At 49.5% G+C, this 27846-nt stretch overlaps 1 protein-coding gene across 3 annotated transcripts in view; it reads right to left on the bottom strand.

Moving 5' to 3' along the window:
- The window catches only part of LOC112560617, a 39844-nt gene extending 12479 nt beyond the window's left edge, over positions 1-27365 (bottom strand). Inside the window, exons 1-2 of one of the 3 annotated variants that reach the window (XM_025232554.1) lie at positions 26674-27365; positions 25363-26101 (exon numbers count right to left, since the gene is read on the bottom strand). In XM_025232554.1, the coding sequence (XP_025088339.1) occupies positions 25597-26101; positions 26674-26897 (729 nt within the window). In that variant the 5' untranslated portion in view covers positions 26898-27365 and the 3' untranslated portion in view covers positions 25363-25596. Of the gene's footprint in view, positions 1-25362; positions 26102-26673 lie in introns of those variants that run through there. The other 2 variants (XM_025232556.1, XM_025232555.1) reach the window with 2 other exon arrangements.
- Between the last annotated feature and the right edge of the window lie 481 nt (positions 27366-27846).

Below are 27846 nucleotides of genomic sequence, written 5' to 3'. Positions count from 1 at the left end.
CACTTTCACTAGTTCGTCAAATACACTATCCGACCAATACATCCCAATAATACATAAATCTTTCGAATAATTTCCTAAGGACTGCACTGAGATCCGGAGAGGTTGGTACCCGGGCCAGCCCATTTCGTAGATGGTTTTAAATTTCCTAACACATACGACGGGGACATTGCTGGGTACAAAGGGAGAAAAACGGAGGCGGGGGTGTGACTCCTTGCAGACCTACTAAATACCCTACTCACCTAAACTCCGATTGTTGTCACATCGTGGGGAGTGGTATTCAGGAGGAACAATGGCAAAGTCAGCGCGGATAGAGAATCATGCAAGCAGGATGTTAAACTCGGATTTCTTCACATTCTAAATCCTCAAAAAAGGAAAAGAACAACGTTCAGGTGCACGCTACGCTAACGGGGGTTGCCATGCTAAATCCTAACAGTCAGTCCTCCACTGTTAATATAATATTTTTATCAATCATTGTTGCGCTTCGAGGAGAAACTTCCACATTATTTAGGATGTGTTAATTTTGTTTGTGTTTTATCTCAGCTCTCCATTGTAATAACTCAAACACATAACGAACAGCCAACGACTAAGAAAGAGGTTTTAGTGCTTCTTGCCGGTACGTCACTAGTACTGAACCTTGAATGCAGCCGTAATGATCGGGAAAGTCAGTCCACATGGAGTACGCACAACCTCGATATCTGAAACATCCAGTTTTCAAAAAAAGTCCCGAAATTTACCATTGGATGTCACCGACCCCTTCCGAATATTTAATAACACATTGCTATTTTTGTAGGTGACCCCTGTTTATTCGCAGTCATCATATAGTGGAGGCTCCCAGAATGCATAATTTCGTTTGTCCTTCTTTGTCAGCTCCCTCCTAGTTTGTCTTTTATTGCCGTCATGCTCGCCAATTTCCATTCAGCTCCAATTATAGTAACGGAGTTTTCACAACCGAACACACCGACCGACCGCACACAAGAACACAAATGGCGAAGCTTTTGAACATTCAAAGAAGGCCACTTCAGACGGTAGATCTTAGCATTCACTGGAGGGAATTTTCTTACTTATGGTGCATAGGACCACCTACGTGATCGACTAGGCGATATGATAGAATATTTTCCTGGGACTTCTACTAGGGGTAGCGAGGGCAAACAACAACCTGGGAAAAAGGTTGCACCTCAAGAAACTGAATTCGTTTCAAGAGACATTAAAAACTGATCCTCAGTATATTATACTATTGAAGACTTTTATGATACAAACCTTGTCGGTCTATCGTGACGCTCGTGCACGAAAATTGATGAGCTAAAACGATAGAAATATAGAATATTAATTAATACAATATGGCTTATTTACCTGGATAATTGACTTTTTGTTAGCCTTTCCCAACGTGTAACAACGCTGAAATGCGCCAACAGTGTTCGTGGTCAAAGGTCAGTAACAGGTTACTACAGTAAAAAGAGAATAGTTGACAAGACTACGTTATTTTGTCTCGGTTGAGACCCTTGGCTCATCCGGCAATGTGAAGCAGACGATTTGCGTGTATCTCGCGCCATGCCCACCCGTAACGAGACTGGTATCAATAACGCATAGATCAGATAATCTCACCTAGTTGTTAACTATTAGACACGCCGCTAATGTGTGGTCGAGCACAGGTATTGAAACAGATACTGATTCAACGAGATAGATACTAAAGACAATTTGAATTCTAGACGGTCCTTATTCAGATCTGATTGAATAGAATTTTCCTGATCTCTGTACGGTGAAAGACTCCGCGGGATAAGTGTCACCTAGTTGTCTACTGAACCTGCCTATGTGTGTTGAACCGTCTCTGTCTGTGGGTCTTCGAGAAAATTTTTTTTTGTGGTCTTTGTGAATATGTCTTTTAGAGCGCCAGACGTCAGGGCGGAAACACGAGCCAGGCTACTGACTATGATGATAGGTGGTGAGAGGATATTGTACCCTGATCGAGGTCCTAAACTGGCGGTGGGTAGACGTTGGATTATGGACAATAGTAGGGAAGTGCTCAACCGTCGATTGACTGACGCTCGAGTACGAGCTCGTCGCGGCCTGCTGATGGTTGAAAATTTTCCTTCGCATGCACCTAGACAGACCTAGCAGTCAATGTGGATGAGAGAGCACCCTACCTAATATATCCAGTTGTCAATAATGAAATTCTCCGTCTTTTCCACAATCTTGACAAAAAAGACTCCAGGCGTCATCAATCAGCATTCAGGAGGAAAAGCTGATCAGACCATGGAGACACGACTGGATTGAGTACCAGTGTTTTGTCTTGAGAAGCGAACATGCTTCACTGACTGTGCATGCCTCTGTTCAATGACTAACACGACACTGAGATCACATGAGTGGTGCGAATCCTGTTGTCCAATTGTAACAGAGGGCTAGGAATGATGGGGGGAAACAATTGAATGGGCGCAGTGAAAGAACTTCCAAGTTCCCACGATTTGTTCTGTGACAACCCGAGAGAGATTACTGAAAGCAAGGATTAGTTTTCAGATGTTATAAGAGAAGGAATAGGGATAGAATAGGTAGTATGTGCTACCAGGTTCACTTCAGGGTGAGGTGAAGAAAGATCCTCGAAGTTAATCTTGTCACCAGACCTTACATTTCAGAAAGACTATTCAATAGGACCTGCAAGATCCAACAGAGTAGTGAAAGGAATTTTGTGATCTTCATTCGAAAACAGAATGTATAGCCTCAAAGTTGAAGAATTTTCGAGAGTTTGCAAACAGAAAGCCTATCTAACAACAATTAGGGGACACCCCCAAGGATTACCACCTAGAGACCTTTCCCAGACTACCTTCCCGCCCCTACAACCTCCCAACGTAAAGAGACCACACGCTAATAAACAAGAAACAAAAGTTTGCTTGAATTTAAACTCTAAAGCTCTTGAAAATGAATATTATCGTGTATTTTTTTTTTATATCTTCTCCCCTCTACTTATTGTCGTCGCGCTCGGATACATCCCGCTACGTTACCTGGGATTCACACCTTGAAGCTCGGTACATCTGTACTAGCGTAATGAAATTCCTCCACATTCCTTTGTGCAAGCAGGCGAAGGGACATAACCGCCAAAGAGAAATGGTGCATTGAGAGCGAAGAGGAGGGGGAAAATCATACGTCGTGAGAAAGGTCGTCAGCACATGGAACCCCCTCGGGTAGGGGAAGACGGAAGGGAGGTGATCTGAGGAGATAACCGTCATCAGCTCTCTAGTACCTTGGAGATAGTAATTCTGGATAGCTGTGTACATTAATTATAGACATCTAGAAAAGACGTCCACTTGAGGAAGATACGGTTTCAAAACTTCGCAATTAATTACAGCAAGGCATATCCCTTCAGATCAGTTGTCCATTGTGTAAAGATCAAGAGTGAATAAAAACGACCTACCATACATAGACAACATGAAAAGAAGACTGCTGCAAACTGATGTTAAGGAAACAATCTCATTTAAACGTTCTCGAGTGATTATTTTATTTTCGAGAACCTTTAGCGGACAACCCTCAAAATACCTCATAACATTTTAAAGTCCTGATTTTTGTGGATAACACAAGTTTACCACACACAAACAGAAAGGTTGTTCAAAGCAGCTACTCGTCCTCAGAGCAGATAATCTTTGAAATGAGGTTGCCTGAACTCACGCCGTTGTAAATGTGTATAGTGTACAACAGTAATGAAAAATCCAGAGCTTGGCTTTGACTCATGACTCATGATTGCAATAAGCTTGGAGCCTGGCAGTGAAGTATAAGAGCATGGGAGTGGAGATAGAACCAACAGGTCTGGCAGTCAGTCCAGTTAAAAGATTACGAGTGACTCAGCAAAGGAACAAGAGAACCTTTCTCCATAAAGCGAGCGGGCAATACTGTGCAACACATCGTTAGAAAGCAGGTCAGGTCAACACTCGAGGTTAAAGGTGACTCAGCTCCCCTAGACACAGATTGTAAGATGGGAAGCTGATTCATTTCATAAACTGTTCCCTAACCACGCAACAATCACAATGTGGGACTCAAGATAGTAAATGAAGTAAAAACAGATGAAGAGAGGAAAAGATTATTCTATAACTACAGAATTTTAATAATTTCTATGCGAAACCGATAATGCAAGTCGAAAGACAGATGGTCTCAGAAAACCCACGTATCACCAAAAAAAAAAAAAAGAAAGATAAAGCATCCATCTAAGTGGTGACGGATTATTATTTGTTTTTTCTCGGGGAATGAGTGTTAGCAAAGAAGCCTTTAAGTGAAAGAGGCTCAGAAAACGGGGAAAGACGTTAGAACCTAGAAGGACCATCACGAATGGCTTCAGGCTCCGCCTACGCAACTGCTTTATCACGACCCCTTGACATGTTCTACCTTTGAAAAATGTCCTCCGCACCCCGACAAACCGACTGAGGACGTAGTTTCCCAATGAGTGTACCCGGCCACGTACCATGTACCCATTCACAGCAAGGTTCCTCGTTTCGCTGAGGTGCTGACAGTTTTGGTACAGTCACTTCAACCAATATTTGTGGATAATCTGTTCGCTCGATTTAAACTGGCAACTTAGACAAATAAGTTAACTATCAAAATAAAGTCCGCTTCAATCTGATCTGACACGGGTTGAAGATATGTAAAGGGCTGTTTCACGTATTGCTATCGATGACAAAAGACCTCCGCACGGATCCACATTGGATGCCCCACTATAAGAATCTTCTCTCTATTCTAGATGCAGCAGCTCACAGTGCAGGTTGTGTAATGCCATTCTCAAATGGTGCACAGATCCGCAAAACAGATCAGTTTATTGCACGGAGGCGCCTAAAGCGATCATCGTTGTATCTGATCTGGCGAGCGCAATGCGCCAGCGGGGTCTCTGGTACTCGCCTAGGGGAATGTAATCTCTCGTGTGGGGAAATGACCCCGGTCAATGAACACCTCTGTAGGACTCATACTATGATTTTAAAAAACCACATGATAAAAAAAAAACAAAAAACAACAACCAACCCAACAATCAAGCAGAAAAAGTAGCAAAATGATGCTTGAAACTCATGAAAATCTCTATGTTCATGGCAACACTACCCACAACCATTCATGGCCACCGCTACGCCATTTCACCCGACTCACATCGCGCTTTTTCTGTGAGCCCTCACATCCATTGCTTGAACATCATTAAATACTCGTTCTCTGTAGTGAGCGTTTGAAGACATGCGAATAAATTGTTCAGGTCAACTGGTTTTAAAAGTTGCAATGAGCAGAAGATAATTCGAGAGGTGAAAAATGTGTGATTGGCTGTTACAGCAACACGGTGATTTGAAAAAAAAGCACGCAGGAAAAGACATGCTCCGCTCCTGTTTCATTATATCAGCTGAGAATGTATGAATGTCTCCATAGCTTGACACAAAAAAAGACAGCAAGCTTGTCACACCGAAAATCTCATGAATGAGCTTGTGCAGACCGGGGTCTGTGAGAAGAAAGAAGAAAACACGACGACGTGGGGGAGGAGTGTTGAGGTAGAAGTGTGCGCTTAGGGGTGGTGATGATGGTGAGGTTTGATGAAGAGAGGAAGTAAAGATAAAGGATTGGTTGGTGGGTTTATCTGGTTGTTTGGCAAGAACATTCTGTCGCCTGTGACAACCTCATATGTCAAAGTACATACGAGCTCACCTTACCGCTGCGTCCCCGCCCCCCGATGGCCACAGGGACCAAGATAAATAGGCTGTCTGAGACGAGATATGAATGCCATCACAACTAAGATCTTTAAGTTTATCCTACTGAGCTATTGGATTACCCTGGACAAGGATAGTAGATGTGGAGAGAAACAGAGAGGCAGAAAAGAAGAAAATTAGTGGACAAACAATCTCACGACCGCCATGGATATGATACACACCACACTTTCTTAGAAATTCAACGCACCACCCGACTCTCCTTACTAATAGAAATCAACCTACGTATTCAGCATCCCCCGTATGGATGTATTCAGTTTCACTCAAATGGGAGATAAGCCAGTGTCTGAAGCGCATGTAAAAAATTAAAAACGTTTACAGTTCAGGTGGCTTGGCAGGAGCTCATTGAGCCGAGCTATCTGTCCCGAGGGTTTTATTCACGCTCCAGTTGGCGCCCGTTGCACCCTGGGTATCAATGGCGATGTCCACCAAGGCTACCGGCGCCTTGCCTCCAGTTCTGCTTTTACTGGCTATAGGTAATGCAGCTCCCCAGTACCGGGTACAATATTGCGCAAGGTACCAGAAACGGTGGCTCTTGAGCCTGGGTGATATGGATCTCTCTAAATTTAACTCAGGGATTGAGGGTGAGATTGATGTATTTCCGTGAACAAAGACAGTATGGCGGGGCAGCAGCAGTGACGGAGGAGGCAGACGAACGCAGCAGTGTACCCATGAACCATGGATGTCAGCGATAAGTAAGATTGGTAGTCTGGACAGGGAGGTCAAGCAGGAAGCAGCAATAATAATTATGGTGAACATGAACGCCAGTAAATCATATTCGTTATCCCGACGCCGCGTTAATAATAGTTGTACAGTAACCCATTTAATAATAGTCATATTATCCCTGTAAAACCAGTAATGATAGTTTGTTATCCACTAATGTCAGTCAGCAAAGGGCAAGGTCAAGCAGCGGTGCGGCAGAGGTTGTGGTTGTGGTGTGTGAGGTCGAGACCTTCGCTCGATGAACGTACCACCACGTGCAGTGTGAGGGGAACGGAGGGAATGGGGGACTTGCTGGGGCGAATTTGAAAGAGAAAATTCTTCAGCCTAATAATGGGACCACAGCGCACTTCTGATTTTTTGGCGTCACACACCCCTGATGTTGCTGGTGCAGTTGGTTTTAATTTTTACTTTTTTGTACAGGCGAGTATATGTCGCGCGCGTGTTTTGTAGACCGAAGACCGTCTTCACATTAGATGTAATTATAGTAATAATAATCGTCACACCCCATCCCCTCCACCCTCTCAACACATTATTTGATCGGTTGATATCAAGTTCAATTTACTAAAAGTTGAAGCAGGGCTGACTCCTACAATCTAGGTCTGTAGTCATATAACAGGTTAGGTTGAGAACTGTACCCACGGAGCGAAAGCAGCGACAAGAAATTGACAAGAGAAGGAGAGAGAGGTGAATAAAAGTTTTTCCTACCTGACGACCGTACCCGCGAGGACCACTCACGAAAATCAGGACCTGAGGCTGTCGCTTCCCAGGTCAGACCTTACCTTGGTGTACACGAGTCACAACGCACACCTACCTGGCCCCCTCCATACCTGTGTGCGAACTTTTACTCAGGCTTCGCTCCCTGAGGTTCACTTAAAAACAACGGCGTTTTATTTGGAGTTGAGACCGCCTGTAGTACCCGACAGCTGCGCGGGTGGAGGGAAAATACTGGTTGTCAATGGTTTAACAGTCGCTGTCGGAAAGCAGTGGGACGAGAGAGTTGAATGTAGAAAAAAAAAGGGAGGGGATCGGAAGGTGGATGAGAACGAGGGGCTACAGTCCTTCCTTTTCTTAGGTGTCAGTGTTCTCGCTTGTCAAACACATCCATCTGTAGCAGTCTGAAAGCTCTCTGTGACGGTTGTAGGGTCCACGGCTGCAAATGTGCACAACTTACAGCTCTATGTCTGTCTCTATGTCTCTATGTCTGTCAGAACTTTCTGTCCCACCATGGTGTTCAGGTACAGATATACTGACACACCGATGATATTAAGCAGGTTCACCCGTTTGAGTCAATACCTTAAGAGGGAAAGCCGTAAATATGTCATGAATAATGTTTTCATTTCTTTCCTGTCTCCAGTTAACATCGTATCCGCAGGGATTTCTCAATGGTGTTAGTAAACAATTTCTGTTGGAGAGTAAATGTAAACAGTTGATCGCTCTTGTGAGAATTTCCTAATACTTCGGTATTGTGATTCTTTGTCGTCGTGCGTGGATGTCGGAGCGTGAACTTGGACAATGGGGACGTGGGAGTGGGGAGATGTGAATGGCGACTAGTCTGCCGGAAATCACGTGACGATTCCGTTCTCCTCTCTACGCGCAAGGAGTCCCAAAGTATACTCAATGTTGGGCTTCTTCCCACTTACTGTATCAGAGCCTGTTAATTCGTCATGGCGGTCCTTCCAGAACCTAACCATCTGATTCCCCCCAACCCTGTCCTAGCCTGCCAGTTTTACAATGTCCCAATGGTATCGGCTTCGTGCTCATGGGTGCAGTTTTTCCCCTTGGCGACTGGTGTCACGTGCGGACATCTCGTTTACCAATGGATGTTCCTTCTCTAAGAAGGATGGACTCCAGCTGTTCCCCCATGGAGATGGCCGATAGAGAGCGGTCGTTGTTGATTCGGGCCGTTATCTGTCCACAGTCACTTGTCTTTGGCTTCTACACTTGGCCACACCATCTTGCCAAGTGACACCTGCATTTAGGGGGAGTAAGTGCTCACATTTCGCATGACATCACAAAGCAGACTCGTTGTTATACAACATCTTTATTGCAAGAACTCAAATCACTCAGACTGGGCTGGAGAGAGTGGGGTAGGTTCTTCAATAAATTAAGAAGTGAATGGTTTCCCCTTTTCCCACAACAAAAATAAAATATGTGTGGCAAATGAACAATGAAAGTACTGCGTTGTTGTCAACTGGTCAGCAACGCGAGATTAATTCACCTTTGACATCGTCTTGCTTCTGAGTGCAGACACAATGATTTTATTCAGTGGAGATGCCATCAGGGTTATTTCAAAGTTAACTATGGCATCACTAGCTTTAAAACGTGGCAATATTTTAAAAGCCTACCCGTATTCCTACTTCTTTCAAGAGACAAACCAAAAGCTTGTATTGGTATCGCAATTATGCATTGTATACGGTACGCGCGCATCCAAACGGGTTGGAATAAGAAGCTGAGATAGGAATTGACGGGCAAAAATACGTTAAACGAGGAACGAAGAACGCCCTCCGTAAAAATTCTAGTGGGGCCTGTACTGGTGCGGGTACAATAGTTTCGTTGTTTATTGCTCCCGGCGTTACACCTTTATAGTAAATCGGAATTATGACTTCGTGGCTTCTCTTCCTTCGGTAGTTTTACGAGCAGGAAGACATAAAATGGGGTTGATGGGTAGTGGAAAGTTAAAATAACTGCTAGTCACGTGCCAGCCAGGTAGCGAATGGCTGTAGTTAAAGTAATGATCCGAGTATGTGTGTGGGTACGCTTTATCAATCTTTACCTCACGGTTGGTGCTGATGGTGATGATGGTGAGCCGCGGTTAACAAAGACAATGGATCCCGCCCCACCCTCTAATGATTATTCGTTCACTTGGTTCATGCACGAAGAACTCAGGCACCGCATTTGGACTGATGAGACGCCAGTATTGAGGAAGCTACACGGCAGCCTGAGGGACCTGCGGCGCACAGCATCATTTGTGCAGGAGGCAGGCGTGTCCATTTGAGTGAACGACGAAGAAGAAGAAGAAGTTCACTTGGTTGTACCAGTCCACGGACGAGGGGTTCCTAACGACGGTCATGGCCACCCGCGACAACAAGGTCTTCTTCCTGTGCGCAGAAGACACTCAAGAGCTCGGCGATCGCCATGAGTTCAAAGTGTACTTCCGGTAAACAACATACACTCTAGTTTCCGGTTTTCCTTTGTCTTTTTGTTCATAGTGGATAAACTACTTGCAACAGTCAAGACAAGTCAGATGGTCTGGTCTGTGTCCCGGCAGCTGTTTTTTTTTTGTTTTTGTAAAGGTCTCAATGAAGCCAGTCCCACGATGGCCCAGCCCTGTCCACGCGGCGAGGGGCTGGAAGACCTAGCTTCACCACTGGGCAAGAGCACCACCACAGGCCTGGAAGACCGGGGTGGGGAGTCGGCCTAGCTTCACCTCTGGCTGATGGCTGATGGCTGATGGCTAACCTAACCCTAACCCTAACCCTAACTCTTAACCCTAACCCTAACCCTGATTTTAATTAATATAACAACAAGCACTTAAGCATCACTCATCAAGCAGATGAAGACATCCCTTCAGAAGTGCACCTGGATAATTTGTGAGTCACGTGCTACTTACAACAACCGATTTCATAACAACAAAAAAATAAAAATCGCCGCAGTCCATCGTCGTTGTCACATCGGAATTTGATCGCGAGGTTAGTCACACCCTATGGCACTCACACTAACGGCAGAAATAAGGAAAGAAAAGATATAAGGAAGATACAGATAGACAGAACGTGGACGGACAGACAAGAAGAGAGAAAAGAAGACAGGGAGAAACCTTTCAGTCCCGTGACATCATGCTATAAGCACCCCACGTCGTCTTCATCGCTTCTGTCGTCGCAGTTGATTGCGCCATCGCACTCAAAGCCAGCAGGGATGCACTTTGACCCATCAGCACACTGGGAACTGATTCTCTCTGCACGTGGTATCTGCAGGTGAATAGGTGATTTCATGCACACGGCGCACCAGCAAACGGTATCTTAGTATTCCTAATAATTTTCTTTTTAGTGTATTGATTTCTGTTTTGTAAAATAAAGCAAAGGTCTTAATGAAAAATAAATTACCATTTTTTAGCAGAAGATCAAACTCATCATGAGTTTTGTTATTGTACTGTCTGCGAGCAAATATCGCTAAATATAATCCACACGAAACTTTGATAGGATTTTACTGAGTTTTTCTTCCATTCGGAAAGTCTCCGGAGAATGGCAAAAACAGAGAGAAACAGAGAAAAGAAATATAGAGATGGACGAGAAAAGGAAAAAGAAGGGCATATACTTTTTACAGCTCAATATGGATAAACACTAACCACAATGCTGCTCATCGCTCTGTCATCACAGTCATTATCTCCATCACATTCCCAGGAAAGCGGGGATGCAAGTTCGATCCATCGCACACTGGAATTGGTCCTGTCTGCACGTGCCGCTGCAGATAAAAACGACTTCATGCACACGCGCACAAACTATTAAGCTCTGCTTCCTTTAAGATGACAGGAAAAGGTAACATAAACGAGGCGGCCAACCAATGGAGACAATGTTTACTACAAGTAGGTTACATTAGAGACATTACATCGTGAGCTACATGTCTGTAGCCTAGTGGTTCCAAACAAAGTCTTGGGATTGACATGTGGTGTGTTCAAAACTAGGGTATTTCATTTTTTTTTTGTTTTTTTGTTTTGGTTCTTTGCTTTGGGATGTTTTCGTTCTCTAATATGATCCATTTTCTGTCAAGCCTTTCACTAAAACCCTAGAAATCATGTACTAGCTGTGTATAGTCTTGTCGACAGACATCTAATCTTTACTGAAATACTGAAACTGACTCCGAGGAAGAGTTTTAAAATCCTACCACTAACAGACAAATGATGATGTAATACAACAATTTAAAAATACATAGACACACTTTAAAAAGAAATGAAAATAATAAGAATGAACTTTTGCTTGCTGTTGACAGTTTAATAAACAATTAGAAAGCGAAAAACCACAAGTGCCTGTCAATAGCACTTTTCAGCTTATTCGAGGAGGTATTATTCTGTTCTTTTTAATTGGTCATTAGCAATGATTGTAAAAGGATGAACTGGTTTTTCAGTTCTACTTATACAAACCACACACAACAGAGAGAAGATGAATGGCAGGGTCGGGGATTCGGGCATGGCACCCCCTCCCGCGGCGCCACCGCGGGCAGAGCACGGGGATTCGCCACCGCCCTGGCATGGAATGGCAGGGTCGGGGATTCGGGCATGGCACCCCTCCACCGCCGGGCCAGAGCCGCCTGGATGGAAGGGAGGGTCCGCCCTGGCATGGAATGGCATGGGAACCGGGGGGGGTCGGGGTGATTTCGGGCATGGCAGGTCGGGGAGAGCACCGCCCTGGCATTGGCATAGGGTCGGGGAATGGCACCCCCTCCACCGCCGGGCCAGAGCACGCTGGCATGGAATTGGCAGGGTCGGGGTTCGGGCATGGCCCCCCGGCCATAAACGAGACCGCCTGGCATGGAATGGGGGTCGGGATTCGGGATTCGGCATGGCACCCCCTCCACCGCCGGGCCAGAGCACCGCCCTGGCATGGAATGGCAGGGTCGGGGCATTCGGCATGGCACCCCGAGCACGGGCTGGATGTTGGCCGGGGATTGGCCGCCTGCAGAGCACCGCCCTGGCATGGAATGCCAGGGTCGGGGATTCGGACATGGCACCCCCTCCACGCGGGCAGAGCCGCCCTGGCATGGAATGGCAGGGTCGGGGATTCGGGCATGGCACCCTCCATCGCCCAGAGACCGAACTGGATGAATGGAGGGTCGGGATTGGGATGGCCCTGGGGAGAGAAGACTGGCATGGAATGGCAGGGTCGGGATCGGGTGGACTCACTGGGCCAGAGACGCACTGATGGAATGGAGGTCGGGGATTTCGGGTGGACCCTCAATCGCGGGTCAGGCCCTGGCAATGGCAGGGTCGGGGATTCGGGCATGCACGCCTCCACGCGCCGGCCAGAGCATCCGGCCTGGCATGGAAATGGCAGGGTCGGGGATTCGGGCATGGCACCTCCCTCCCGCACGCGGTGCCAGAGCACCGCCCTGTGGCATGGGATGGCAGGGTCGGGGATTCCGGGCATGGTCACCCCCTCCACGCGGGCCAGAGCACCACCCTGGCATGGAATGGCAGGTCGGATTCGGGCATGCGCAACCCCCTCCACCCGGCCGGGCAGCGCACCGCCTCTGGCATGGAATGGCAGGGTCGGGGATTCGGTGCATGGCACCCCATCCATACCGCCGGCCAGATGCACCCCTGGCATGGAATGGCAGGGTCGGGGTTCGGCATGCACCCCCCTGATGCCACGCCGGCCAGAGCACCGCCCTGGCATGGAATTGGCAGGGTCGGGATTCGGCATGGCACCCCCCCTCCACCGCCGGCAGAGCACCGCCCTGGCATGGAAATGCAGGGTCGGGGATTCGGGCATGGCCCCCTCCACCGCCGGGCCAGAGCACGCCTGGCATGGAATGGCAGGGTCGGGGATCGGCATGGCACTCCTCCACGCCGGGCAGAGCACCGCCTGGCATGGAATGCAGGTCGGGGATTCGGGCATGGCACCCCTCGCACCGCCGGGCAGAGCACCGCCTGGCATGGAATGGCAGGGTCGGGAATTCGGCATGGCACCCCCTTCCCACCGGGGCCAGAAGACCGCCCTGGCATGGAATGGCAGGGTCGGGGATTCGGGGCTGGCACCCCTCCACCTGCCGGGCCCACGCCTGGCATGGAATGGCAGGGTCGGGGATTCGGCATGGCCCACTCCACCGGCCAGCGCAGAAGAACGCCCTGCAGGAATGGCAGGGTCGGGGATTCGGGCATGCACCCTCCACCGCCGGGCCAGACACGCCCGGCAAGGAATGGCAGGGTCCGGGGAATTCGGGCACCCTTCCCTCTCACCGCGGGCCAGAAGCACCGCTGGCATGGAATGCGCAGGGTCGGGATGTCGGGCATGGCACCCTCCACGCGCCGGGCCTCAGAGCACCGCCTGGCATGGATGGCATGGTCGGGGATTCGGCATGGCACCACCCTCTCGTGCTAGCCCGGGCCAAGCACCGCGCGGCATGAATGGCAGGTCGGGGATTTTTCGGTGTCAATTGGGGTGGGGGGCACCCTCCACCTGGCGGCCAGAGCAGCGCGCCTGGGGGCATAAAAAAATGGATGGCAGGGTCGGGGTTCGGTGGCATGGCACCCCCTCCAGCACCGCCGGGCAGACACCGCCGCTGGCATGGAATGGCAGGTCGGGATTCGGGATGGCACCCCTCACACCGCCGGCCAGAGCACCGCGCCTGGGCTGGGAATGGCAGGATGTCGGGGATTCGGGCATGGCCACCCCTCCACCGCCGGGCCAGAGCAACGCGCCCTGGCATGGAATGGCAGGGTCGGGGATTCGGCATGGCACCTCCACCGCGGGCCAGAGCAAAACCGCCTGCAGGGAATGGCGGGTCGGGATTCGGGCAGGCACCTCCTCCATCGCCGGCAGAGCACCGCCTGGCAGGAATGGCAGGGCGGGCATCGGGCATGGCAACCCCCCCCGCCGGGCCAGAGCACCGCCTGCATGGAATGGCAGGGTCGGGATTCGGCATGGCACCTCCTCCACGCGCCGGCCTAGAGCACGGCCCGGCATGACTATGGCAGGGTCGGGGATTCGGCATGGCACCCCTCCACGCCGGCCAGAGCACCGCCGCCGGCATGGAATGGCAGGGTAGGGATTCGGGCATGGCAACCCCTCCCCCGCTCGGCCAGAGCACCTGCCCGGCATGGAATGGCTAGGTCGGGATTCGGGCAGCACCCCATCCACCGCGGGCCTAGAGCACCGCCCTGCAATGGAAATGGCAGGGTCGGGGATCGGGCATGGCACGCTCCTGCAGCCGGCCGGCCAGAGTCACCGCCCTGGCATGGAATGGCAGGGTGGGGATTCGGGCAGGCACCCCCTCCCACCGCCGGCCAGAAGCACCGCCTCGGCATGGATGGCAAGGTCGGGGATTCGGCATGGGCACCCCCTCCACCGCCGGGCCAGAGCACCGGCCTGGCATGGAATGGCAGGGCGGGATTCGGCATGGCACCCCTCCACCGCCGGGCCAGAGCACGCCCGGCATGGAATGCAGGTCGGGGATTCGGGCCATGCACCCCCCCACCGCCGGGCCAAGCACGCCTGGCATGAATGGCAGGTCGGGATTCGGGATGGCACCCCCTCCACCGCGGGCCAGAGACCGCCCTGGCATGGATGGCAGGGTCGGGGATTCGGGCATGGCACCCCTCGCACCGCGGCAGAGCACGCCTGGCATGGAATGGCAGGGTCGGGGATTCGGGCATGGCACCCACCTCACCGCCGGCCAGAGCACGCCTGGCAATGGAATGGCAGGGTCGGGATGCGGGCATGGCACCCCCTCCACCGCCGGCCAGAGACCGCCCTGGCATGGAATGGTAGGGTGGGGATTCGGCATGGCACCTCCTCCACGCCGGCACAGAGCACCGGCCCTGGCATGGAATGGCAGGGTCGGGGATTCGGATGGCACCCCCTCACAGCCGCCGGGCGAGCACGCCGTGGCATGGAATGGCGGGTCGGGGATTCGGCATGTGCACCCCTCAGCGCCGGGCAGAGCCGCTCCTGGCATGGAATGGCAGGGTCGGGGATTCGGGCATGCACCCTCCACCGCGGGGCTCCTTGGCACTCTTTCGGCATGCTTTGGCTCTGCGGCATCTTGCATCTGCAGCGGTCTTCGGCATTCTGGCTCTGGGCATCTTGGCATCAGTGGTCGTTGGCTCCTTGGCTCTTGGCCTCTTGCTCCTTGGCTCTTGCCTTGCTCTTGGCTCTTGCTCTTGGCTCTTGCTCTTTTGGCTCTTGATCTTGGCTCTTGCTCTTGCTCTTTGGCTTGGCTCTTGCTCTTGGCTTTGGCTTCTTGCTCTTGGGTCTCTTGGCTCTTGGCTCTTTGGCTCTCTTTGGCTCTTGGTCTTGGCTCTTGCTCTGGCTCTTGGCTTCTTGGCTCTTGCTTCTTGCTCTTGGCTCTTGGCTCTTGGCTCTTGCTCTTGCTCTTGGCTTGCGCTCTTTGGCTCTTGGCCTTTGGCTTGGCTCTGCTCTTGCTCTTGGCTCTTGGCTCTTGGCTCTGCTCTTGCTCTTCTTGGCTCTTGGCTCTTGGCTCTTGGCTCTTGGCTCTTGTTTGCTCTTGCTCTTGGCTCTTGGCTCTTGGCTCTTGGCTCTTGGCTCTTTGGCTCTTGGGCTCTTGGCTAAGTCTTGGCTCTTGGCTCTTGGCTCTTGGCTCTTTGGTCTTTGGCTCTTGGCTCTTGCTCTTGGCTCTTGGCTCTTGGCTCTGCTCTTGCTCTTGGCTCTTGCTCTTGGCCTCTTGCTCTTGGCTCTTGGCTCTTGGCTCTTGGCTCTTGGCTCTTGGCTCTTGGCTCTTGGCTCTTGGCTCTTGGCTCTTGGCTCTTTGGCTCTTTGGCTCTGCTGGCTCTTGCTCTTGGCTCTTGGCTCTTGGCTCTTGGCTCTTGCTCTGGCTCTTGCTCTGCTGGTCTTGGCCTGGCTCTTGGCTCTTGCTCTTGGCTTTGACTTTGCTTTGGCTCTTGGCTCTTTGCTCTTGGCTCTTGCTCTTGCTCTGCTCTTGCTCTTGGCTCTTGGCCTTGCTGCTCTTGGCTCTTGGCTCTTGGCTCTTGGCTCTTGGCTTGCTTTGGCTCTTGGCTTCTGGCTCTTGGCTCTTGGCTCTTGCTCTTGGCTCTTGGCTCTGGCTCTTGGCTCTCTTGCTCTTGGCTCTTGCTCTTGGCTCTTGGCTCTTGGCTCTTGGCTCTTGGCTCTTGGCTCTGGCTCTTGGCTCTTGCTCTTGGCTCTTGGCTCTTGGCTCTTGGCTCTTGGCTCTTGGCTCTTGGCTCTTGGCTCTTGGCTCTTGGGCTCTTGGCTCTTGGCTCTTGGCTCTTGGGCTCTTGGCTCTGCTGGCTCTTGGCTCTTGGCTCTTGGCTCTTGGCTCTTGGCTCTTGGCTCTTGCTCTTGGCTCTTGGCTCTTGGCTCTTGGCTCTTGGCTCTTGGCTCTTGGCTCTTGGCTCTTGGCTCTTGCTCTTGCTCTTGGCTCTTTGGCTCTTGGCTTTGCTTTGGCTCTTGGCTCTTGGCTCTTGGCTCTTGGCTCTTGGCTCTTGGCTCTTGGCTCTTGGCTTTGGTCTTGGCTCTTTGGCTTGCTCTTGCTCTTGGCTCTTGGCTCTTGGCTTCTTGGCTCTTGGCTCTTGGCTCTTGGCTCTTGGCTCTTGGCTCTTGGCTCTTGGCTCTTGGCTCTTGGCTCTTGCTCTTGGCTTTGGCTCTTGGCTCTTGGCTCTTGGCTCTTGGCTCTTGGCTCTTGCTCTTGGCTCTTGGCTCTTGGCTCTTGGCTCTTGGCTCTTGGCTCTTGGCTCTTGGCTCTTGGCTCTTGCTCTTGGCTCTTGGCTCTTGGCTCTGCTCTCTTGGCTCTTGGCTCTTGCTCTTGGCTCTTGGCTCTTGGCTCTTGGCTCTTGCTCTTGGCTCTTGGCTCTTGGCTCTTGGCTCTTGGCTCTTGCTCTTGGCTCTTGGCTCTTGGCTCTTGGCTCTTGGCTCTTGGCTCTTGGCTCTTGGCTCTTGCTCTTGGCTCTTGGCTCTTGGCTCTTGGCTCTTGGCTCTTGGCTCTTGGCTCTTGCTCTTGGCTCTTGGCTCTTGGCTCTTGGCTCTTGGCTCTTGGCTCTTGGCTCTTGGCTCTTGGCTCTTGGCTCTTGCTCTTGGCTCTTGGCTCTTGGCTCTTGGCTCTTGGCTCTTGGCTCTTGGCTCTTGGCTCTGGCTCTTGGCTCTTGGCTCTTGGCTCTTGGCTCTTGGCTCTTGGCTCTTGGGCTCTTGCTCTTGGCTCTTGGCTCTTGGCTCTTGGCTCTTGGCTCTTGGCTCTTGGCTCTTGGCTCTTGGCTCTTGGCTCTTGGCTCTTGGCTCTTGCTCTTGGCTCTTGGCTCTTGGCTCTTGGCTCTTGGCTCTTGGCTCTTGGCTCTTGGCTCTTGGCTCTTGGCTCTTGCTCTTGGCTCTTGGCTCTTGGCTCTTGGCTCTTGGCTCTTGGCTCTTGGCTCTTGGCTCTTGGCTCTTGGCTCTTGGCTCTTGGCTCTTGGCTCTTGGCTCTTGGCTCTTGCTCTTGGCTCTTGGCTCTTGGCTCTTGGCTCTTGGCTCTTGGCTCTTGGCTCTTGGCTCTTGGCTCTTGGCTTTGGCTCTTGGCTCTTGGCTCTTGGCTCTTGGCTCTTGGCTCTTGGCTCTTGGCTCTTGGCTCTTGGCTCTTGGCTCTTGGCTTGGCTCTGGCTCTTGGCTCTTGGCTCTTGGCTCTTGGCTCTTGGCTCTTGGCTCTTGGCTCTTGCTCTTGGCTCTTGCTCTTGGCTCTTGGCTCTTGGCTCTTGGCTCTTGGCTCTTGCTCTTGGCTCTTGGCTCTTGGCTCTTGGCTCTTGGCTCTTGGCTCTTGGCTCTTGGCTCTTGGCTCTTGGCTCTTGGCTCTTGGCTCTTGGCTCTTGGCTCTTGGCTCTTGGCTCTTGGCTCTTGGCTCTTGGCTCTTGGCTCTTGGGCTTTGGCTCTTGGCTCTTGGCTCTTGGCTCTTGGCTCTTGGCTCTTGGCTCTTGGCTCTTGGCTCTTGGCTCTTGGCTCTTGGCTCTTGGCTCTTGCTCTTGGCTCTTGGCTCTTGGCTCTTGGCTCTTGGCTCTTGGCTCTTGGCTCTTGGCTCTTGGCTCTTGGCTCTTGGCTCTTGGCTCTTGGCTCTTGGCTCTTGGCTCTTGGCTCTTGGCTCTTGCTCTTGGCTCTTGGCTCTTGGCTCTTGGCTCTTGGCTCTTGGCTCTTGGCTCTTGGCTCTTGGCTCTTGGCTCTTGGCTCTTGGCTCTTGGCTCTTGGCTCTTGGCTCTTGGCTCTTGGCTCTTGGCTCTTGGTCTTGGCTCTTGGCTCTTGGCTCTTGGCTCTTGGCTCTTGCTCTTGGCTCTTGCTCTTGGCTCTTGGCTCTTGGCTCTTGGCTCTTGGCTCTTGGCTCTTGGCTCTTGGCTCTTGGCTCTTGGCTCTTGGCTCTTGGCTCTTGGCTCTTGGCTCTTGGCTCTTGGCTCTTGGCTCTTGGCTCTTGGCTCTTGGCTCTTGGCTCTTGGCTCTTGGCTCTTGGCTCTTGGCTCTTGGCTCTTGGCTCTTGGCTCTTGGCTCTTGGCTCTTGGCTCTTGGCTCTTGGCTCTTGGCTCTTGGCTCTTGGCTCTTGGCTCTTGGCTCTTGGCTCTTGGCTCTTGGCTCTTGGCTCTTGGCTCTTGGCTCTTGGCTCTTGGCTCTTGGCTCTTGGCTCTTGGCTCTTGCTCTTGGCTCTTGGCTCTTGGCTCTTGGCTCTTGGCTCTTGGCTCTTGCTCTTGGCTCTTGGCTCTTGGCTCTTGGCTCTTGGCTCTTGGCTCTTGGCTCTTGGCTCTTGGCTCTTGGCTCTTGGCTCTTGGCTTCTTGGCTCTTGGCTCTTGGCTCTTGGCTCTTGGCTCTTGGCTCTTGGCTCTTGGCTCTTGGCTCTTGGCTCTTGGCTCTTGGCTCTTGGCTCTTGGCTCTTGCTCTTGGCTCTTGGCTCTTGGCTCTTGGCTCTTGGCTCTTGGCTCTTGGCTCTTGGCTCTTGGCTCTTGGCTCTTGGCTCTTGGCTCTTGCTCTTGGCTCTTGGCTCTTGGCTCTTGGCTCTTGGCTCTTGGCTCTTGGCTCTTGGCTCTTGGCTCTTGGCTCTTGGCTCTTGGCTCTTGGCTCTTGCTCTTGGCTCTTGGCTCTTGGCTCTTGGCTCTTGCTCTTGGCTCTTGGCTCTTGGCTCTTGGCTCTTGGCTCTTGGCTCTTGGCTCTTGGCTCTTGGCTCTTGGCTTCTTGGCTCTTGGCTCTTGGCTCTTGGCTCTTGGCTCTTGGCTCTTGGCTCTTGGCTCTTGGCTCTTGGCTCTTGGCTCTTGGCTCTTGGCTCTTGGCTCTTGGCTCTTGGCTCTTGGCTCTGGCTCTTGGCTCTTGGCTCTTGGCTCTTGGCTTGGCTCTTGCTCTTGGCTCTTGGCTCTTGGCTCTTGGCTCTTGGCTCTTGGCTCTTGGCTCTTGGCTCTTGGCTCTTGGCTCTTGGCTCTTGGCTCTTGCTCTTGGCTCTTGGCTCTTGGCTCTTGGCTCTTGGCTCTTGGCTCTTGGCTCTTGGCTCTTGGCTCTTGCTCTTGGCTCTTGGCTCTTGGCTCTTGGCTCTTGGCTCTGGCTCTTGCTCTTGGCTCTTGGCTCTTGGCTCTTGGCTCTTGGCTCTTGGCTCTTGGCTCTTGGCTCTTGGCTCTTGGCTCTTGGCTCTTGCTCTTGGCTCTTGGCTCTTGGCTCTTGGCTCTTGCTCTTGGCTCTTGGCTCTTGGCTCTTGGCTCTTGGCTCTTGGCTCTTGGCTCTTGGCTCTTGGCTCTTGGCTCTTGGCTCTTGGCTCTTGGCTCTTGGCTCTTGGCTCTTGGCTCTTGGCTCTTGGCTCTTGGCTCTTGGCTCTTGGCTCTTGGCTCTTGGCTCTTGGCTCTTGGCTCTTGGCTCTTGGCTCTTGGCTCTTGGCTCTTGGCTCTTGGCTCTTGGCTCTTTGGCTCTTGGCTCTTGGCTCTTGGCTCTTGGCTCTTTGGCTCTTGGCTCTTGGCTCTTGGCTCTTGGCTCTTGGCTCTTGGCTCTTGGCTCTTGGCTCTTGGCTCTTGGCTCTTGGCTCTTGGCTCTTGGCTCTTGGCTCTTGGCTCTTGGCTCTTGGCTCTTGGCTCTTGGCTCTTGGCTCTTGGCTCTTGGCTCTTGGCTCTTGGCTCTTGGCTCTTGGCTCTTGGCTCTTGGCTCTTGGCTCTTGGCTCTTGGCTCTTGGCTCTTGGCTCTTGGCTCTTGGCTCTTGGCTCTTGGCTCTTGGCTCTTGGCTCTTGGCTCTTGGCTCTTGGCTCTTGGCTCTTGCTCTTGGCTCTTGGCTCTTGGCTCTTGGCTCTTGGCTCTTGGCTCTTGGCTCTTGGCTCTTGGCTCTTGGCTCTTGGCTCTTGGCTCTTGGCTCTTGGCTCTTGCTCTTCGCTCTTCGGCTCTTCGCTCTTCGCTCTTCGCTCTTCGGCTCTTCGGCTCTTGCTCTTGCTCTTGCTCTTCGGCTCTTGCTCTTCGCTCTTCGCTCTCTTCGCTCTTCGCTCTTCGCTCTTCGCTCTTCGCTCTTCGCTCTTGCTCTTGCTCGCTCTTCTGGCTCTTCTCTTGGCTCTTGGCTCTTGGCTCTTGGCTCTTGCTCTTGGCTCTTGGCTCTTGCTCTTCTCTTGGCTCTTGGCTCTTGCTCTTGGCTCTTGGCTCTTGGCTCTGGCTCTTGGCTCTTGGCTCTTGGCTCTTGGCTCTTGCTCTTGGCTCTTGGCTCTTGGCTCTTGGCTCTTGGCTCTTGGCTCTTGGCTCTTGGCTCTTGGCTCTTGGCTCTTGGCTCTTGGCTCTTGGCTCTGCTCTTGGCTCTTGGCTCTTGGCTCTTGGCTCTTGGCTCTTGGCTCTTGGCTCTTGGCTCTTGGCTCTTGGCTCTTGGCTCTTGGCTCTTGGCTCTTGGCTCTTGGCTCTTGGCTCTTGGCTCTTGGCTCTTGGCTCTTGGCTCTTGGCTCTCTCTTGGCTCTTGCTCTTGGCTCTTGGCTCTTGGCTCTTGGCTCTTGGCTCTTCGCTCTTCGCTCTTCGCTCTTCGCTCTTCGCTCTTCGCTCTTCGCTCTTCGCTCTTCGCTCTTCGCTCTTGGCTCTTGGCTCTTGGCTCTTGGCTCTTGGCTCTTGGCTCTTCGCTCTTCGCTCTTCGCTCTTCGCTGTATCATCAACAAGAATCACTCATCTTCATCATCAACAAGGATGGTCGATCATCATAATCGTCATCATCAACAACAAAGATAATCAATCATCATCATCCAAGATAATCAATCATCATCATCTACAACAACAACAAAGATAATCAATCATCATCATCCTTAACAGACATCATCATCATCAACAAACATCATCATTAAGAAATATAAACAAACATCATTAACAAACATTATCAACAAATTCATCAATGTACATCATGAACACTCATCATCAACATGACCATCACCAACACATCAACACATGAGCAGCTTAGCAATGTCAATGTCATAGGTAACTTTTAACTTCTCCGTCATTCAGTTTACTTAGACAACTGTTATTTTAATACTTCCCGACATTCTCACTTACGGTTCGGATTCTGTCCAGGGAGGTTCACACTAACTAACACACATATCTACACTTCCTTGAATAATCTTTCTTGAAACTTCCTTCAATATTCTTCCTCGAAAACTCTCCTAAGCTGGGGGCCGCTGGGGTGACGAGGCCAACACCCCCTCCCCCCTTCCACATTTCTATCATAACGACCGCCACTCTACATTATGTGTCTACTCACAGCTTTACCTTCTAATCTTATCATTTCGCCTTCTGTCTTACATGAGATCACATCAAATACTAGTGGGGGATCCATGCTGTACACAGATAGCAAATAAAATCAATAAAATACAATAAATAAAATAAAATCAGCTAAAATTATCTCACGAATACAGTCGGGATAGAAATGTAATCACAACATCAAAACGCGCCTTCACAATGATTCGCAAAATGAAAGAAGGAATAAAATCCCTAAGTCAAACACAGTTGTAAACACTTCAAGGTGTAAGCCCTAGTTCAATCAAGGCTATTCGGTAAACAACTATACTTAATCATCAATCAAAGCAGTGGGTGTACACACATCTCAAATCCTAATCTTAATAAACACAAACAAGCCCACAATGGCAATTCCTCTCTAGAGATGCAATAAACACATCAGCAATCCTAACGAGCAAACAAACAGCAATCAGAATCTTTAAATGTAATAATAATGTGAACACTACAATCATCAAGATTTAAAGTTCAATATAGGTTGAACAACCAAAAATTTTTTTCTTAAAACAATAGAATAGAGAACCTAATGGGGAGATAATCACAAGCTCATACACTACCAAACTTCCTCCAATAAACACCACACTCAGGGGTAAGGTGAAGGTAGCAGGGAAAGAAAGACAAACTACAGTAGAGACAGAGGCTATGCCCTTACTACAGGTAGAACTTTACAGACCCGTAGACCCCTGGAGCTGGAGACGGGGAATAAAACGTGAAAATTAACCATAAACATCAACAGAAAAACCACGTGACTCCTCAAAGGACAATCCTTCCACACAACAACTGTTTACAAGACAGACAGCCCCACAATCACCCCGGGGTCACCACTTGTCACGGACAATCACAGTCGTCACACTGAAAAATAAGAATAAGTCGAAGATAACACTTACAATTCCGTCATCTGCCATCTGCCATCCAGATGTAGGATCCTCTCACGAACCTCAGCGCTAGGAATGCTCCTCCTCCACCCAATGGCGGTCCGGTGGCGTAACGGTTAACGCCTGTCACCAATACACTGAAGCTTGACTATCCTGGGTTCAGCTCTCGTCTCGGGCATGCTGTTCTTTCTCTGCAAAGTGACATCTGTTTACAGGGCTGGCTGCCTTGCCGTGGTATAGTCTTTGTTGCTGGCTCGGCGTAAAACACAAATTCCCCCTCCTCCTCCTCCACCCACTCACTACCAGGCAGATTCGCTGTCACACTAGCAACTACACTAACACACCACTGCACATATTTGCATGGAAACACAAATGCTGGTCGACACTTCCAGACTCTTTGGCCAGGACATTCGTGGAAACGTCGACAGGATGCTCGATTCCTCCGCGACCGACAAAGGAAGCAACTCCAGGGCTACCCGGATCGGTTCGAGCTACCCAGCCCTGCCTCGGTTGTAGTCACCCCTGGGTAGGTCCGGTGTAGGTAGAAGGCTCTCAGGCCCTCCTGTAGTTAGGGATCCATTTCAGCAGGTCCTCCTTAACTGTTCCTCCACATGAGTTCCTGCAACTTAATTACTAATTAGACTATCATTCACTGCTACTATTAGTCTCCCTGAGTTAAACTCATCACGTGATTTCTTACTGAACGTTAAGATTTTTCTCTTGAAACAATTTAACAATGCTTTTACTGTGAAATCAGAATTTAGAATTCAGAACAATATAAACATATTTGTTTACCTTTACTCGGCATGGCACTAAATGCACAGACTCCCCTGTCTGTATTTACACCTGTACAGGTAGGACCAACCGTCTCGGCGCCTGCGTTGGGAATGTCACACACTGTTCACTGAGCGAAACACCTGGAGGTGAGCTGTCGTTACTAGTGTCACGTGTCATCAGTTATCTTATGCTCCTGCACGGGGTTTACGAATTAGACTCTTTTTTCTCTTTTATTCTCACGCGGTACACACACACACACACTCGTACACACCGCGAACTACGCTTACAAGCGAAATAAGACATTTCCCTGACACACATCATCCTTATCTGTAACTAGCACTTGTTTTGCTTAGTACAGTGAAGGTTGGCTGCCCTGAGTTCAGTTCTCGTCTCAGGCACGCTGTTCTTTCTCTGCACGTGGCATCTGTTTACAGGGCTGGCTGCCTTCCGTGATATAGCCTCAGTTGCTGACACGGCGTAAAACACCAGTTCACCCCCCCCCCCCTTACAAGTAAATCACACTGGAAACGGAAGCATGCACAAGTTGACTTTTTCTGTTCATTTATTCCTCCTGGTCTTTCCTTTTACATTCTGCCCTTTTCTGTTGAAAGATGAAGTTACGTTTACACCAGATAAAACCATGTCTTTAATTATAATAATTTATATGTTTGATATCGAGTCGGTTATTAGCAGTGATAGTGTGTGGGATAACCGTTACCGACAACCCTGATACTTAGTTGTAATACACACACACACACACACGCAAGCACGCACACAAACAAAAAGAATAAATAGACAGAAACGGGAGACAGACGCACGAGTTGAATAGACATTAAAAGATTTTCGTTTCGCTGAAATTTTTATGAGGATCCCACAGCATAATAATTTTCTTTCAATGGAAAACAAAAGCGAAATGCGCCTCGGAGACGATGCTCGCGATCTTCACTAATGTCACCTTCTTGTAGTTTAACATCGTCTCGGTTGTTTTGGGCCCTCGTTTATTTTACTTTTACCTGTCATCAGTTAAAAATGAGGAAACCATTGGAAAAAGCATTGTCTCGTGTAACATCACCAAAAAACCGCAATCCTATCAGCGAGATAAAGTAAAAGACGAACACGTAAGCGATGTATATCAGACTCTTCCATCGGTTACACAATAGTTACGGAACAACTAAGTGCTTGTGTTCTTTGGGTCGACAACTCCTCTCATCTTCAAAATACAAACCTTCCGCAAAACACAGCCACTGTTGAAAGCAAACTAAAGAGAAAATTAGCTGACAGGTCTCTTGTCTGTTGTGTTCAGAGTAACCTCTACTTGCATTAATAGTGTTGTCTAATAATATTTTTATATTTTTTTCATGATGCGGAGATGGTTTTGTCAGTAAAGGTTTAAGTTCGAGTGTGTTTACAACAGTGTGTAGCGGTTTCTCTTTCTCCACTTCGTAGTTCAGACTGCTAGAAGTGGAAATTCCATCTGTTTCTTAACGTATATTGAGTTTGCGATGACATTTTGAAGACATCGGTTGCATACGTGCAGGAAATGGCGCAATTATGAAATTTAATAAAATTTTAGTGTTAACTAAATGTTTATTAAATAGATTTATACTCTTCAATATTCAATATTTGATTATTGTTCTTTTTTAGGTTCCTAGTGTTGATCTTTGTTGGTTCAGTCCTGTTTTGTCTCCTGTAATTTGTTTTTCACGAAGTGAGCAAGTATTTTTGCTCACCCGGTGTTGACCAACACGTATTGCGGACTTGGCACCAAAAACACGCAGTTCACTTTTGAAACTAGCTTTGTGTGGTGATTGTGCGATCTTTGTCAGAACTTTGTCTTACAGTCAGTGAAATGCTGTGACGAACACAGATAACATACATTTTATTAAAGAAATCGCCGCTGATTTTTGCTTGGATTACACGGGATTACATTTTACGTTACTGAAGTAATGCTGGTTTAGAAAGAAAAAAAAATTCATTATTTTTTGTTGTTGTAGTTTCTTTGACCATATCGGTGAATTTATTATCTTGATTTACACGTGAAGACGGGAAGAAGGCTTCGTTTCTCTGTGTTTCTAGGGTCAAAGGCGCACAGTAGCGTGGCTAGCGGACCACGACGCCGACCTCTTTGACCGCGAAGTCGGGTTTGGTCATGATGGTGCACGTCGCATCCTCGTCCCACACGCCGTGGTGGATGCGATCCCAGTCACGACTCGTCATCACCCGCAGGTTCAATCTGTACTTTCGGGCTTCCAGACAAGTGTTCTTGAACTGCACCGACTCCATCACGAACTTGTCGAGGCCAATGGCGGTCAGCTTCCAGCGGGAGCCGGACTTGTCAGAGTCAAAGGTGACGACGGGGCCAACCATGGGTTGGTAGCGTGCACCCAACATTGTTTCATTTTCGCCAGAAGGCAGGATTAGCCTGACCAGCAAACTGGTCTCCACATTGCCGTCCTTTCTGCTCATAAACGTGGCGCTCTCCTCGGCGATGAAGATGAAGGGTGTGAAGGTGCTGGCGTCTGGGAGCTTGATGGAGGAGCATGCAGGCGCCAAGGGATCGTCGCAATCTGTGGACACAGACGGAACCATGCACGGACCAGTTCGCCTGCAAATGAAGAAAGTTTTGAGGGAAATGGCGAGCAGACCCCTCGAATAGGCTACACTGAACACACAATGGCATTTAATCTAAGCCTAATTCTTGTTTCAGAGTTAATATAAAAGTCCTGTCCTTTTATCTTTCCATCATTGGAGGTGTTAAAAAACTTTTCTTTTGGATACACTGATTTGCAAATCTTAAATCTAATTAATATGATTATAAAGTTTATCTTATTCTAAATGTTACATAATTTCTTGTGATTGCAGTAATCGGATGAATTTTATGTTCTGAAGTTTTACTAATTGTCGTTTAACACTGAAAGGAGTGAAAGCAGCATGTGCTGTGATGCTACCACCGTGTACTCGAGTGTGTCTGCATGGCTGCAGTCATGCAATCTCCTTTATTTTCGTGATGTGCGAGTGCGAACGTCGTTTACTGTCAGCAAGGAGTTTTCTCACTCCCACCAAACCCCAAAGCTGAGCATCTTCCTACGTCATTGTTGTGTGATGCTAACACCTTTCTGTACGAAGTTCGCTAGTGTCACGTGACAATACGACTGCTTACCTGACAGGTCAACTTACCCAAGCACTAGACGACCTCGGTGGCCGATTGCTAAGAACAACTTTCCCACCTTCACTACCACCTGCCGATTTTTCAGGTGTCTTAAGATCACTTTGGATGGTTTCTCGGGTACATACTTCTTTTGCTGCTTTGGGGGCTTTTCTTCTGGTGGCTTTTCTTCTGGTGGCTTTGCTTCTGGTGTCGTCATCTGTGATGCTGAAGGCGGCTCTTGCTTGGATGGCATGGCTGGAAATGTTGTACTATTAACTGATGAAAGGTGGGGTGGGGCTGGGGGGTAAAAATGGAAGGAGAGTGAGAAAAGAAGGGAGAAAGAAGAAAAGAGAGAGTACAAATCACAGATATTTCCCTGGAGTAATTGCAAGCACTATAACCCGAATGTCAGTTGATCTTCTTCCACGCATGTCTTTATCAAGTTCTTTATCATGTTCTGACTTCAGCAGCAGCAGCAGGAGCCGATAGATGTAATCAGCAGCTAGGATCTTGTCTACGAATGGAACACATCCTGTGTCAGTGACTGAAATGATCACAATGACGACAATGACAGATGCTTGCTTCTCTTTGTCTTCTCCTGTGCCGGAAAGTTCGACGAAATAAAAAGACAGAAGCCCTCCAAACCCTAAAGAAACAAGATCTGCACTGCCGAGACCGGTTTAAGACCGCGATGCCATGTTGTTGCACACTAGTCTACACTTTCGCTGACGTCACCCCTGTCATGACGTAGTTCACTGCTTTTAGCTTCTGGAGACCTGTGCACAGTGCGCGCTCTGTAGACTTCATTTCTCGTGTGCGGCAAGTAGAATATTAGTGACATGGTTCATGTCTAGAATTCAACATTCACTATTTTTTTTTTCCTTGAAAAAAATCACAAAATATTTTCCTTTGTAATTTTCACAGGTTTTGAAAGGAGGGAAGAAATAAGTCTACCCGAAAATGAAAAACAAATAAAACGATTAAATTTGTAGTCTTAACGTGCTAAAAAGTTGCATTATAAACTGTTCTCATTAAAACAAATACCTATATAGCCTGTAAAATATTAACGATCAACACTGGGAACCAATTAAATCTATTTCCTTTATTTCTTATGGAAAAATTGTTTCGGATAACAACATTTCGGAAACGAACAGCTCTCCAGAACGGATTAAGTTCGTTAACCGAGGTTCCACTGTACACCC

This window comes from Pomacea canaliculata, linkage group LG3 (genome assembly GCF_003073045.1).
Source record: "Pomacea canaliculata isolate SZHN2017 linkage group LG3, ASM307304v1, whole genome shotgun sequence".
In the NCBI taxonomy this organism is placed as follows: domain Eukaryota; kingdom Metazoa; phylum Mollusca; class Gastropoda; order Architaenioglossa; family Ampullariidae; genus Pomacea; species Pomacea canaliculata.
The sequence above is the reverse complement of the archived record's forward strand: the minus strand, read 5'-3'. Positions and strand labels throughout refer to the sequence as shown.